General features: G+C 40.9%; 1 protein-coding gene across 4 annotated transcripts in view; it reads right to left on the reverse strand.

Moving 5' to 3' along the window:
• The window catches only part of KIF16B (kinesin family member 16B), a 311,644-nt gene extending 298,610 nt beyond the window's left edge, over positions 1-13,034 (reverse strand). For 2 of the 4 annotated variants that reach the window (XM_081289710.1, XM_081289711.1), the window contains exon 1: positions 12,787-13,027. In XM_081289710.1, coding sequence (XP_081145836.1) covers positions 12,787-12,833 — 47 coding nt within the window. In that variant the 5' untranslated portion in view covers positions 12,834-13,027. Of the gene's footprint in view, positions 1-12,786 lie in introns of all 4 variants that reach the window. The other 2 variants (XM_081289713.1, XM_081289712.1) reach the window with 1 other exon arrangement.
• Positions 13,035-16,159: the final 3,125 nt, after the last annotated feature.

The raw sequence follows: 16,159 nt of genomic DNA on the forward strand, positions 1-16,159 counted from the left end.
TGAACCTTATATTCACAATGACTTTTATTAGGAAATCTGAGATGTATTTCCATGGGGGGCAAATCCTGTGGCAAACTGAAGTCAGAAACTTTTCCTGCAAAAGGATCCTTCACTGAGATACTTAATTAATGAGAAAAAAAAATAAAACACTGCAGTGCATAAAATAAGCAGATGCCACCTTAACAAAGTAATCAAGGTCACTGTCACCTGTAATAAGATTGTGGCTCAGTGGTAGAACACTAACATAGCATGTGTGAGGCACTGGGTTCAATTCTCAACACCACATATAAATATATAAATAAAATAAAGGTTCATCAATGTCTAAAAATTTAAGAAAAAAAAAAAAGAAACTAACATGCTGGTTTCATGTCACCCACTTCCCAAACCATATCTAGGACACAAAATCACTTATCTGGTATTCTTGCCAAAACTGTATAACCTCAATTTAATCATGATAAAACATCAGAGAAATCCAAAATGAGGATCACGAAAAAAATCAACTGACCAGTTCTCATCAAAAATTAAGATCATGAAAAATAAGGAAATACTAAAAAATTGTGACATACCAGAAGATACCAAGAGACACATCAACTAAATAAAATGATCCTGGACCAGAAAAAGGACAATAATGGGAACTTGTGAAATCTAAATAAAGTTTAATTTTTTAAAAAAAATTATACCACTATTAATTTCTTGATTTTGGACCCTGTGCCATGTAAAACATTAATATTAGGGGAAGATGAGTAAAGGGTATATAGAACTTTGCATCATTTTTGCAACTTAAGTCTAAAATTATTTCAAAATAATAAAAAAGTTTTAAACACTTTTTCTGAGGCAAGGTATTTATCACATAAATATATACATAAACACAGCAGAGTGTTGTACCTCCAATTCTCTAACTCAAGAGATAAACATAACAGAGCATTGGGTGTGTAATGTACATGTAATAAACTTAACACAGGGAAAGAGCTGAAGCTGTCATTCTTTACCCAGGTTCCTCACCAGCCTCTTCCATCTCTCCCTTCTTCTTGTATCTAACAGGAGGACTAGTAGGATTCCCTATTCCCCTCATAGGCAATAATGTGAGGCATACTAGTGCTGAGGCTATGGATTCCTAGTTTCTTGCAAACATCCACACAAAGTGCAAGGTGTACAGAGGGTAGGAGAGAGGCAGTTATTGAGGCAACAAATGTTTCCTGAATGCCTATGTTCTTCCAGACACTGGCTAGGCCCTGGGAAAACAGCCACGAACAAGACCCATGCAGTTACTGGCTCTCATGGGAGTTAACATAAAGGAGGAACAGGCAAACAAAACTACATACGTGTATGCACACATGTATAAATTCAGATAATGATAAATGCTACAAAGCCAAAAAGCCAGACTAATCTGATACAGACTTCTTGGAAGAAGTGACATTTGAGTTATGACCTGGTCTTTCTCTGATCCTGTTTCCTCATCTATAAACCAGAGCTAATGATCATCACCCTTGCAGTAGCTAATTTTAAGAATAAAATTAGAGGGTTGCGGTTGTGGCTCAGCAGTAGAACACTTGCCTAGCACGTGTGAGGCCCTGGGTTCAATCCTCAGCACCACATAAAAATAAATAAAATAAAGGTATTGTGTCCAACTACAACTAAAAAATGAATATTAAACAAAAGAATAAAATTAGTTAATGACCACATGGGATTTAGAATTTCTAGTAAGTGAATGAGTAGCCAGAAATAATTATTAATGACCAAAATTACTTATCAAGACCATTACACTGAAAGCACTAACATTCTCAATTTATAATAAAGTATATAGAGCCCACTGATATTTATTCAAACATCTTTGAATAAATTGCTAAATGCAGAAACAGCTATTTTCCTCCACTGGGCAGCAAAGGTGAATAATGAGTATATGGGGAGATGGAGAGAGCGGGGAACACAAATGCCCACACCAGAGCCAGTAAGAATGATGGCGCTTCCCAGGAGGCCCTCTTTGGCAGTTGCCTTCTTGGTGCCTGACAAGATGAAGAGGCCCAAGTCCAAGGGGGCCAGCATGGACCTCCCCTGAAGAATTGACTCCATCTTTTCATAAGTGGAGATAACAAAAACATGGAAACAAACTGGAGGTTCTCAGTCCTCAGTATGGGGCCAGGTATTAACAAAACACCATCACAGCTTCCCTTGAGTTGCAAGTTTAATTATAATTAACACATTTTCTTTCACCAAAAAAAAAAAAACTTTGGTAATATTGCATCCCACTTCTAAACCTGTGAATAAAAAACTATTGAACTGATTTAGAAAAATAATCATGAAATAAGAGTATATAAAGTAAAACAATTTTAGATCAAAGGGCTTTATATTATGCAATTGGATATCTCAAATAACCTTGCAATAGTGGTCCACTTCATGCTTTGAATACAGCCCTTGCTGCTCTGCCACTGCAACTTAGTTTTTAAATGGACATTTCTTTCCCTTCCTCTGTTCCTACTCCTCCCTAATCTCTCCCCTTCCCTAATCTCAAGGAAAACAGAGCTACCTTTCTTCCCCATTTTAAGCAGATTTATCTGTCCTTGAGTACACACCCACCATAGAAACTAAGTTATCCAGACTTTAGGGATGGTACCAGAAGATCTCAGAAATGGACTAACTCCCAAATTAACAAGTGAATTACAATTCCAACAAAGAACCTGTGGAATGTAGCCTTTGAATTACCTCTTTAAAAGACCCCTGTTCCTGCTCATGGGCAGAATCACGGCCTCTGGGACAGGAGACCCCTGTGTTTCTCCTTTGCTAGCAAAGCAATAAAACTTCTTTTTCCTTTTTCTCAAAACCATGTTCTTGTTATTGGATTGGCATAGGGACAAGGACTCAGCTTTCGGTAACAAACTCTCCTGATGGAAAGACACACATGGATTTCTCTCTCTCCCTCTGGAGCACGTGCTTGCTAGCATTCTCTCTCTCTCTCTCTCTCTCTCTCTCTCTCTCACACACACACACGCACACACACACATTCTCTCTCTCTCTCTCTCTCTCTCTCTCTCTCTCTCTCCACCTTTGTAGCAAAGCAACAGAAGTTTAATCTCAGATTATGTTTAGTAAGCACTCTAAGTAATCAAAGAGCTTTTTTAAAATGCTATATGTTATATTCATAATATTTATACCTTGAATATTGTGCACACTAAAGATATTTTAAATAAAAAATAAACAAGCCATTTATTTCACATTATTTTCAAAGTTCACCTAAAAGAAAGAAAAAATTTCCACATGCTCTGAACTCTAGGAGTCAGAAGAGCAACAGCCCTCCTGATGGAAGCCCACCCAAACCATCAGAGCTCTCACTCCCCACGGGAGAAACTCCCTTTTCTCTATCTAGCCAACCCCTACTTCCCTCCCTTGTCCCTTTAGCCTCCTTTCTCCAACCCCTAATTCCCTACCTGCTCTTTCTTTGTTAAAACAAAAAGACAGACAAAACACCTGTCCTCTGCCAAGCCTGGGTTTGCAAAGCCCAGGTGAGAGTGGGATCTGAGCCAGACTGTGTGCCTCCAACAGGAATAAAGGAGTTTGAAAAGATGTCATTACAGGAGCCAAATTTTGCCCAGGTAAACAGGATCTAGGCTCTCTCCTTCCTTTCATCTCACCATTAATGGGAAGGGCAATAAACAGGTGCCACCTCCATGCCCTAGTGGCTCACACACATCCCCCAGCCTCCTGCAGTTATGGCAGCACCTCCCATAGCTCATTTTGAATAGTCCCCTCCAGAGCCATTTAGCCTAATCTGGTGGCCTAACCCAGCCAGATGGGCTCAGGCCTTGACCTGCAGAGCCTCCAACACCAGGTGAGCTCTCTCCTTCCAGAGCCTGGAACCCAGGCAAGGCATGACAGTCTACTCTCCTGCTTCCCCATCCACCCACCCTCGAATGCTCAGTCCTCCACCCTTGCCTCCTTAATTGTGGCTGTCAGTAACAACAGTGATGGAAAGAAACAGTAACCGCAATGGTTCACTGATGGTACACACATGGAGGTGTGCTGAAGCTATATACACTACTTCATCTTTTCTCCCCAATAACAAATGCAGCAGTATTTTACAATAATTCTCAAATGTGACCTCAGAACCCTTTTACACTCTTAAAAATTACTGAGGAGCCCAATGAGTTTTTATTAACATCAATCATATCCAGTGAAAATTACCATATTAGAAATTAAAACTGAGAAATGTTTTAAACAAAATGCACAGCCCACAGCCCCAAAACATCAGTAGACATCATAGTTAAGGTATATGGAAAACACTGTATACTGATTACTCAGTACTGCTATCCCCTTGCTCTCATTTACTGTGGTCTTCTGGAAGACAACATTCACTTCCATCACAGCTGTCACCATCGTCAAGATGGGACAGAGTTCAGGAACCCCATGAAAAGCAGCATTATGAGGACAGTAAAAACTCTTGAATAAAAAAGGTACATAACACCTTAGTACTACTGTGCAAACAGTTTTGACTTTATGAACCCCCTACAAGAGTCTCAACAATTCACAGCTGTCCCTGGAACACACTGGGGAGCACTGCTGTTTTATATAACAAGCAAGTAAACCTTACAGAGTAACAGCAACTACCCAGGTCCCTCAGCCAGCTACTGAAGAGCTCTGGTCTCGACCCTGGTTACACAGTATTGCTATCCCCTTGCTCTCATTTATTGTGGTGTTCTGAAAGACAACATTCACTTCCTTCAAGTTGGGACAGTCAGGAACCCCCATGAAAAGCAGCATTATGTAGACAGTAAAAACTCTTGAGTGGGGGAAGAGATAGTCAGGGCCCCCACCCAACTCCTCACCCCACCAAAAAGGGCAAATGTACTCCTGGACCTTAACTCACAGCCTGTTAGCTATTAAAAGCATGGCATGTGCTTTTCTCTGCCCTCCTACCTGCACTCTTGGCTTGTTATTAAAAGGCATGATATGTGCCTTTCCCTACCCTTTCAACTCTCAGTCTTATCAGCTGCAACAACCAGGTGCATCATAAAGGCCAGGATTCCCCTGCCATGACTCTCCAAGGACAATCAACATAAAAGATAAAACTGTTAAGGAGTCACCAAAACAGCAAACTCCCAGAACCCTTAACTTGTTACATGATTTGTGTTTTCTTCCAGCCTCCCACCTATCTAGTCTCTCAACAGCTACAGGAACTCAAACTGCAGTGTAAAGATGTTTATGCAGGATGCAGCATCAATATGAGAGATGAACAATTGGTGCCAGGATACAGCAATACTACCCTGACCCTCAAGGTTGAAACACTGACCAAGGAAAAGAAAAACGTCTTTTGAAATGCACCTGAATGTATTAACATTTTAAACTCTAGCCCAGCCCTACCACCCTTTCATTGGAATAAAAATATATCTCCCTCTTTGTCCCCCACAGCCAGCTTGACACTCTCTTGGTCAGTGCTATGTCTCCCTTCTGCTCCAGCAAGAAGTCTCAATAAGAATCTTGCTCCTGGAAAGAGGAAAGGGAGAGTGGTGGGGGTGAGGAACAGGAATTGAAATCAAATTTCATGCATGTATGATTTTGTCAAAATGAACCCAACTACTATGTATGACTGTAACGTTCTAATAACAATAAGAGACTTGCTCCTGAAACAATTGTGCTTTATCTGATTCCTCTGATGAAAAAATCCACCCAGCCACTAACATAATGACCTCCAAATGTGCATTTGCAGAGCTGATGATTCATCCAGGTGGGTTATCTCACCTCTTAATCCCTGGATCTCCCATCAGCATCCTGAACCAACTCAAGTGGCCATCATGTACCCTCATCCACCCTAGCCAGCTCTGTGCCCAGCATTACCACCTTTGGGAAAAGTCAGTCTTCCACTTGAGTATATATTGTTCCTACATAAACAAGAGGATGTAAATACACTGTTTGAAAGTAGTTATCTATGGATCATGGAATTAAGAGTGACTTGCAATTTGATTTCATTGGTACGATCTTACATATAACACATCTTTTATAAGCATGTGTTATTTTCATAATAAAAATAGGTTTTGCTTGTAAATTTTGTTCTTTGATGCTGCCTTTCCTTTCACTACTCCACCTTAGTCCAGAATCGGATCATCATGGGCCATATTTCAGCTCTTTATGGTCACCAGGCACTTAGGCATCCTGAACTCTGTGACACAAATAGTCAGGAAAGTCAATGGCATGTATAAAAAGTATAAAAAGTACTTTGCTCAGCACTTGGCAAACAGTAAATACGTGTTCATTGTTGCTGTGCTGTTATTATTATTTCCATTAGATGAAACTTCAGAAAACACCAATTTTTATTGTGAAATAACACATGCTTATAAAAGATGTGTTATGTGAAGACTATATCAAAGAAATCAAATTGCAAGTCACTTTTAATTCCATGATCCATAGATAACTACTTTCAACAATGTATTTGCATCCTCTTGTTTGTGTAGGAACAATATATACTATATTGAAACCATTAGTAGATTCTGATATTTATTTATATAACTTTTACTTTGGGACCAGGCACTGTCAGAAATGTTACTTATTCCATCACCATCTCAGCCCAATGAGGAGAGTTTTGTGAAGACCACCATTTTACAGATGAAGAAACTGAAGCACACAACTAAAGTGCCAGGACATGAAGCTAGGAGTGGCAGGGTTGGCATTCATCAAGTCCTGTTTAACCATACTGCCCAGAATTTTCCACAGTCGTAGGAATGTTCTGTATGTAGGCTGTTTAACATGTGGTTACGGAGCATTTGAAGTGCCTAGTAACTGAAATTTTGATTTAAAGTTCATGTGGCCAATAGCTATATACTAGTAGTGAGCACAGGACTTTAGAGAAGAAAAACCCAAACCCCCATGTTTAACAAAGAAAAGCCCCTCTCAACTAATTCTACAAAAACTTTCAACTGCTCTTTAAAATTACTAATAGACTAACTTTGTTCTTACCTCCCAGTCATCCCCTATCCTCCCCTCATCAAGTCTTATACCTCATGGAAGGACTTTAAAGAGTTAGAATAAGGTCAGACAGACCTGGGTTTAAATCCTGACTCTATATGGTCCCAGTGTGTGACTTTGGGCAGTCTTTGTTCCTCATCTGTACAATGGGCTGGCAATAGCAACTTCCAAAAAGCATCCCCAAGTACTTACCAATTATGTATCAGAAAATGGTCTCTGACAATACCCACTCAGGACTCCATTCAAACTCCACCCTCTTGTGCGGAACATCCAGGAGAGCGCTTCCCCCAGGCTCTAGAGTCCCCTAGAGAATTCATCACATCCCACCAAGTCACTGATGTGGCAGTGCCTTCAGGACCACTAAACCAGCATTTTCCTGAGGCCAAAGGCTCCTGTCATCTGTGAAACCAGTCAACTGTGAATCCTGAGGCCACAAGTACCCACACAAAGGGCCCTAAACGGAACTGGAGCAGGCCCAGCCCAGCACTATTACCTGAGAGTTCGTTCTCTCCTTCATAAAATGAGGATTAAAAAACCCTCTGTCAAGTCATTTGGCAGGAGAAGAAATGCAGTTGCCAAGCCAGAGAGATGAGCATGGGACCTGGAAGGGAAGCATCTCCACAGATCCCTTCCCATCCTCAACACAAGAGTATCTGTCATCATCACAGAACCCTGGCACTAACCAGGAACTAGTTTCTCTTTGCTACTACCTTGTTCTTACACTGGAAAGACTTTACCATCTGGGTCTTTGTTCCTCATCTGTACAATGAGCTGGCAATGCCAATTTCCAGAAAGTATTAAGGATACTGATCCCAGTCAGAATACCAGTGGCATTTTTTACTTTCTCTTTTGAACTTGAGAAACATGACATTAAATTCTACCTGAGAGGTTAATCAAGAAGAAAGCCTGAGAACAGGCAGAAAAGGGAAAGAATTAGGTGAATTCTGCCTTAGATGAGAAAACAGTCACAAAGGTGGCCCACTGCCAGTCCTTGATAAATATTTTTTGGTAAAACATTTTTTAATATTTGTTTTTGAATAAAGGTACAGTCATTAAACTATAATAGTAATAGCTAATTTTTAATTATTTGTTTCTTTATTTACTTATATTGGTGGTGATGGTGGTGGTGCTGGGAATGAAGCCCAGGGCCTCAACCATACTAAGCAAACACTCTACTACAAGCCATATCCCTGGCCCAACAAGAAATCTCTGGAGCCTCTGCTAGATACAAGGTACCATATGGAGATACAAACAGCATTTGTTAATGAAACAACAGAGTAAGGTGGAATAGCAAGTATAAGAATGAATTGCATATAATTCATGTACACCTCATGGGTCCTTTTTCCTCTCCACAAGATGTACAATTTAAAATGTATTTTCTCATTCAAAAACATGTAGGGAGGAAACCTCATCTTTATAACTTAGAAAGCTATATGTAACTACTATCACCATTTGATTAAAAAAAAAAACCTAAGATTTAAAACAATTAAGTCTCTTGCTCAAATTTACCCAGTTCATAAATAACAGGCAAAATTTTAGCCCAGGCATTCTGTCTTAAGACCCTGACCCTTTCAACATTGGCAGACCAATGGGGTGGAAGAGATGGCCCTGGAGGATCACCTAGATTTTTCCATAAGAAAACAAGGAAGTAAGACCAATTAGTTACCAAATTATTATTTTATTGTCTCTTCAGAGGAAAATAAATTAAACCTATAAAAATGCAAAAATTGAACCAATTTTTTAAAAAAGACTAGACATAAATAAGAACATAGAAGAAGTCACAAAAAATGTGTATAATAATTAATATACAAATTGCTAAACTTCTGCCCCCAAAATTATGAACACAATTAAGTTTCTGCTAAAGATTTACTCATTTGAAAAGCATAGTTGTGACTTTGGGCAAGTTAACTGTGCTATAGTCTGAATGGTTGTGCCCCCTAAAATTCCAATGTTGAAACCTAGCCCACACTGAGATGATATTAAGAGGTGGTGCCTTTTCGTGGTGACTAGGTCCTGAAGGCAGGGCCCTTATGAATAAAATTAGTATCCTCCAAGAGACTTTTTTTTACCCCTCCCACCAGGTGAGGACACAGCAACAAGGTACCCTAACCAGATACCTTGTCTGCCTGACCCTTATCTTGGTCTTGCCAGCCTCCAGAACCATGAGAAATGTTTGCCGTTTTCAAGCTACCCAATTTATGGTATTTTTGATAGCCACCCAAAATGACTAAGCAGCTATGTTTCCCATTCTGTAAAATGGCATAACAATAAGTCTCCACCTGCTCAAAGCATTGCAAAGATTAGATTCTGTACCTGATACTACTGTCAGAGAGTCAGGCAGAGAGCAAACTCTCAATAAAGGTGGCTGCTATTATGCCTATGCAAGATAATTGCTCCTTTGCATCTGGAATGACTACTTCTGCCACATAAGCCATAAGGCAGTATAAACAAATAAACTCATAAAATCTTGGCTGGAACCATGCACTCCTGTTCCACACAAGGACAGATTACTATAAAGGCTCCTAACTCAAAAACTCGGTATCCTACCATTTTGCCCCCATTCATAAGATTCTGGCTACAACAGCATCCACACTGAGCTCCAGGCCCCTTTAATCTTGTTGGTTGCCACCCCCTGGCCTGAGGCTCCACTACTCTAAAAATTACCATCAAAAAAATTTTTTTAACAACTTTCACTAATGGAAAACCAACAGGAAGTTCTTTCTCCAGAACCAATGGCTCTTTTTAGGTAACTTTTAAAAATTACATAAACAAGTTGTTAATTATTCATTATAAAAGTATGCATGAGTAATGTGAAAAGTCAAACAGTAACAAAGAAAAAAAAACTTTCCATCTTTACCTAACATATTCTTCATCAGGCCTCCTCTTTAGAGGTACCACTGTTATGTTTCTTATGAATTGTCCCACACAGCTATAGTTGTGTGTGTGTGTATGTACATACACACAACTTTAAGCCGCTGTACTATGTGTGTATGACATCTTGCTTTTCTCAATTCCCTATCTTAGTGAGCTTGAAAGATCAATGTTTTTTCTAAGTGCTGCATACAGCGTTCCACCATAGGATTTAGACCTTAATTTTAAGAAATTCCCCACATTTTTACATTCACGTCATTTATGGTTTTGTTGTTACAAGCAAGCATCCTTATATATTCAGCTTGGTAGGTAGGAATATAATCCCCATAATAATTCTTAGAAATGAAATCCCCAGATTAAAGGGTCCAATTTCTAATCTTGACAATTACTATCAATTTTTCCAACATGAAAGTTTCAGAGATTTTTGACCCTCTATCATTATCAATTTGAAGATGTCTGTTTTGCCCTTCCTTTACCAGCATTGGTTCATATCTGCCAAGCACACTGGAAAAAAATTTTTTTGTTTATCACCATTATAACTTGCACATCTTTTTTTATGAATTAGGTCAAGTATTTTTTGAATGACCACCTATATATCTCTTTCGACTTTACTGCCAAATTCTGGATCTTTGACTCTCCCTGAAACTCTCTTTGGAAGGTTACCAGTATCCTCATCTCTAATACCAAGGACCTCATCTTACTGTCATATCATCTTGGTAACACTTGACACCAAACATAGCCATCTTCAGGGGACCCTTCTCCCTTCCCACCATGACAGCCTGCTGGGCTGGTTGTCCTCTATCTGCTGTAAGCCACTCTTCTCCCTGGAATCCTAAGAAGAGTTATACCCCAATGTCCAATTCCTGGCTCCCTTTCTTTCTCACCTAACATTAAAACTGTTGCCTACATGCAAAATATCTCCCAATGACAATCCTGGTCTAAGACCTAAAACCAAATTTCCAACCTTCTGCTGAACACCTCTAGCAGAGATGAATCTCCTCCTTCAATATACACATAGCACTTTTCAGTGACACTTAACTATACTTCGTGTAACTCAACATATCCAAGATAGAAAGCAACAACTTCACCATCCATTCCCCAAATCTTATTCACCTCTTTGAGCATCAAAACTCAGTTAATGACTCTACATTTTTCCTCTAAACCCTCCTTCTGATCCGTGGAGCTGCCAATCCTGTCAATTATGTCAGTTAACTATCTTGGTATCTCTATCCCACCTTCCCATTTCCCCTCTAACCTAGTCAACTGCTTCCTTCCGTCATGCCCCAATTTTGATGCCACCAATTGCCTGTTGAGCAAAAACGTCAATTCAATCTAACTCCACAAAGCACACAGTTTCTGGGCTTGTTTCTTGCCAGTGGTCTATGAACCTGGACTTAAGGTATACATTGTCAAGGCACAGCATCTTTGCCAGAAGGCCCAGTTTTTTTAGAGTCATATCAATATACAATCCCTCCCTCACCAGACAGGGAACTCCTAGAAGACACTCATCAGACATTCATTCACCCTGTATTCTGAATAGCACACAGCACAATGCTGTGTATTTGGTAGGTGCTTAATAAATGCTTTCTAAATTATTTAATATAGTTTTCTAGTATGTTTCATATTATTCCAAAGAAGAAAAAGAACAACTAACACATGAAAATCCTATTTTTAAATCATTTAAATGACTTTGGGGTCTGTTTATTTTGTATGACTGGATATAAAAAGAAACATAAATGTTCTCTTATGGTTTAAGAAAAGTCAAACTCTTCCCTAAACAGCTTTAGAAGTAAGTAACCTGAAAAAAATCACACATACTCCCTCCAAAAATAAATAAATAAATAAATAAATAAAACAAAAAACTCACCCTGATTTCTAAAAATACTTATTTTCAATGGTTCCAAATCAGAAAAATGACTTCCTACTCAACAATGGAGAAAATAGATTCAGGTAAGTCAAGAAGTTTGGAAATCTCCTGATTTTATGATCTTCTGATGCCCTAATCAGCTGTCAGAATGACTAAACATTGACCTCTAGAAGTTGTTAGTATGACTAAAAGGGAGAGGCCATATGGTAAGTCAAATGTCCAACAACCCAGTTTAGAAATTAATAAAAACAAATTGCTTTGTGTGAAACGTGTCTAACAATTTGCAGTACATCCCATTTAAGTATACTTCATTCTTTCTTTTTAAACCAATTTAAAAAGTAACTTTTCCAAAGTATCTTTCTTAACAGGTTATAAAAAGGTCATTGAAAAGCAAACACAGGTTCCTTTTCAGTGAATGAAAAGTGAAATAATTCTGAAAAGCATTACTTAGTAGAAACATAAAACAAGATTAAATTCTACACGTGTTCACAATTCTTGCTCTCAGCATTATTTCAAACAAGGGCAAAGTGTCCTTGACTTTTTTTCCCAGGAGTCAAAACTTTAGTCTAAGTTCTCCTATCCCCTCCTTTCAGCCGAGGTTAAGAACTGCTAAGTTACTATTTATAAGTTAGGGTTCACATTCCGAAACTCTAAATCATCTCTAAGACATTAAAAAAGTAGCGTGGTTAATAGTTACAGAACTTCTGAGTGGGCACAAATAAGGGTTGCGCCTGACATCTCACGGTGCCCCCTCACCATTCCCAAGTTCCCCCCAAGTATCTCCGTGGAAGTGATACCTTGATGCTTTTAAAGGGGAAACGAGCAAACTTCCCCAAGTTATTGGGTTGGGGACAGTTTATAGGAAATCTTCTTCCTGGCCTCTTGAACTCTTTACCCTTAGGGATTCCCTCCAGGACAGAGTGAAAAAGGCAGCAAAACACGAAGTTCTCCAGGCCCCCAGAGGCCCCGGCCTGGATCAGGTGGGCCGGGAGCTTGCCCCTGACACTTAAATTCAGGATGGCCTCTCAGGAGAGCTAGAGAACAGCTTCCCCTAGGTGGGGGTAAGGCAAGGGTGGGGGACGAGCTGTCCCACTCACCTGCGATTCATGGGCCGGACTCTCACGGCCACCTTGACAGATGCCATTGCTCATCCCAGCCCGGCTCGGCCCGGCCCGGCCCGGTCCGACCCGCGGGGATTCCCACCAGGCCAGCGCCTCGCGGCCGCCGGCGACTCTACCACTGAACCCGCGGCCCCCGCCCACTTCCCACTCGCCCCCGCCCCTCGGCTCCGGGCCGGACCTGGAGTCGCGCGGCGGCCCCACCTGCCAGGCCACTGAGCATGCCCAGAGCGGCTCCGGCCCGGAAAATCCGAGAACCGAGGTTTGGAGGCGGCGCGAAGGGGCGGAGCCAGAATGCTTAGGCTGAGATGGGGCGGGGCCAGGATACCCAGGGGCGTGGCAAATCGCCGGTTGCAGCCCTGCTGGCTGCAGCAGGGAAGTTTCTAAGAGTGATCATCCGCGGATAATTGCAAGAGAAAAACTCATCTTCACCCCTGAAAAACTCGGGAGGAGTCGATCACTGCCATCTAGGGTCACAATCCCGGAGACCGATTAACAAAAACAGAATTTTCAACCATTAACAAAGACCTGGCTTTACCAGCAGTGCATGAATTACAGCCCATCCGTTTTACAGAGGAATAAACTGAAATTATTTCAGAGAAGATGATGGTCACTTTGCTAGCGGTGAACTCTAAGTCTTTCTCTGCTGACTCTAAAAATGTCCAAGCATGTGTTTTGGACCCCTCAATTTCGGGTACCAAGAAAATAAAAAGAGTATGAGATGTTTTAAATGCAGGAGGGAATGTTGTATTGGCTGAAATCAGATCTCAGTAAAAGTGCTTGCATTTATGTTAGTTAGCAATTTTGGTTTAAATCATAAAGGAGTTAGAAGAACCACCGTTATCTTTTTTAAAGGTCAGGACTTCCAGTGTAAGTAAGCTTCCACCTAACTCCCCTCTATTGTAAAATGAAATCCATTCATTTAGTCATGCATGCATGTATTCTTTCACACAAACCCAAAAGACCACCAGTGAACCGCAGGGTCACCTGCTGGTCACATTAATCAAGGCATGACCTGTCTTCCTCTTGCTGTCCCTTTCAAGTTAGATGGGCACCAACAGCCCAGCCCTTCCTATCACTAAAAGATGGCAACTGGTAAGTCCACTAAATGCCCTGCCACTCCCTTAAAGCCAGTACCTGCGATGTGCGGGTCAACCTTGGCCTCTACATCCCTAACTGGGGCACAAAGGGAGGTTCTGCCCTCACACACTACACGTCCCCACTGGTATTTCACATTCCTACAGCATCCAGGAGTTGGCCAGCACTGGCCATTGTTCAAATAATGGGAGCCCCTCAAGAAGTGGTAGCAGGGATACTGGTAGTGAGCCCCAGCTACAACACTATCTCGAGGCTTTTGCCTCATCTAAAAATCAGGAACTCCGTGGGCTTAATTAATGCAGTAAATGAAATTATATGCCTCCAAACCCACAACCCACGGAGACAACGAATCATTATTCCATCATCTTCCCTAGAATTCTTCAGCTAGACTAGAATCATAATAGCGTCTCCTTTGTTTCTAGAACCTTGGAAACCCTGAGCTTTCTTCCTAGCTGGCACTGAGCTGGGTGCAGATTCAACCAATGGGCGGCGGGAAAACTCAGTGCAGTTATCTGGAGCAGTCGAGTGGACCGGGCATGCGTAGTAACAGCCGGTTGGTTAGAGACGCCGAGGGGGAGCCAGCGCGGCTTCCTAGCTGCCCTGGGTAGGGGCGGGGCCCGCCTTATATGGGAGCTGATTGAGGACAAACTTCGTGGCCGCCGACGCCCCCCCCCCCCCCACATACATATGCGCACGCTTGCTCGGCGGTAGCTATTGTGCTCCTGCTGGGGACAAGGCCCCAGGTGTTGGCACCCAATTTAAAGAAACCAGTATTAAACTTTTCAGAAGGCGTTCTAAGTTACTTATGAAAGCGATTTTCTCTGGGTTTTGGCTTAGTTTGGTTTTGATTAATTGTTTAGGAGATTCTGTTCATATATTTGTTAATTTATTTCAAAAGGCCCGCACATGTTTAAAACTCCCCGCTCTTCCGTGACATTGCCAATTAACACAAAACAGACCGTCGTAGCCGGACCTCCAACTGCACACCTGCAGCCTTTGAACAGAGGCACTGAGGTTTCATCTCACCGCAGTCCTGTAAGAACAGGCACTGATTTAACAGAATCTCTCACTGTTACAGAGAGTCAAATACGTTTCTGAAATGGAAGATTACAAGGGGTTTGCTCATCTTCTCAAACTTTAATGCGCATACTTTCCCGTGCTTTGTAAACTTGAATACTTACACAAATCACCCAAAAATCTTATAAAACTGCAAATTCTAATTCGGTAGGTCTGGGGTAATGTTTGAGATGCTGCATTTCCAACCATTTCCGGGAGTATGTATGCAGCTGATCCATGACCCACGCTTTGAGGAGCAAGGGAGTGCATGATCGCTGGCAATTTTGTGTGGAAACTTGAAAATACTGATAATGAAAAACTCACCTAGGTTTTAAATCAGGGGCCCAAAAGGTCAGTGGATGCCATTCAGGGTTCCATATCATTTATGTATTGTTGAACGAATTGCCCAAAACTAAGCGATTTAAAAATCATTCGTTCTTTCTCACATTTGGAGATTGCTCATCTCACATGGCTGGGGGGTTGGGCTCAGTTGGGGGGATTCATATTCATAAAGATTAGACCAGTTTTTTTTTTTTTTTTCTGTAGAATTATTTTGCCTTCCAAGAGGGCACATCCAGTGCTTGAGCCTATGTAGGAATCAGATTATTCTGTCCCCTAGGGCAGAGGCAGTCACATGGCCAATCCAGTGCCAGTGTGGGAGGGGATTCCCACCCGGAGGGCATTGAGACTCAGAAGAGACACAAAAGTAGCAGATCTATCATAAGGTCGAAGAACTTGCACAAGGAGTAAAAATTACATCTTTAATTGCCCCTAAGTAAAGTGCATTAGTTTTAGTAACACCTAAGACTTTAATGCCACTAGAAGTCACAGATATTTGTGTTAGAACTGATGCAACTCCTTGAAATAGTTCTTAACACTTACTACTGAACTGTGAAGTTTTGTTAGTTGCTATAATACTGCCACTAGAATTTGTTATTTAATAAAAACACATATATGATTCTCATAAAGTCAGTTTCCAATATTTTATTAGCTGTATTTCAGTACTAGTTGATTTTCCTTTTAATCTTATGTGTTTTAAGCATTAAAAAATATTCTAAAACTTGCATTCACTAAACAATACAAAGGGTCCATGACATCAAAAGGCTAAAACCCATAATTTAAAAATTCAATTAAAGGCAACGGCAGAGTGGCAGAGATCTGTAATCCCAGTGACTCTGGAGCCAGCAAGATGATGGCA

The sequence above is a fragment of the Spermophilus citellus genome, assembly GCF_964194105.1.
Source record: "Spermophilus citellus genome assembly, chromosome: 4".
Classification (NCBI taxonomy): Eukaryota; Metazoa; Chordata; class Mammalia; order Rodentia; family Sciuridae; genus Spermophilus; species Spermophilus citellus.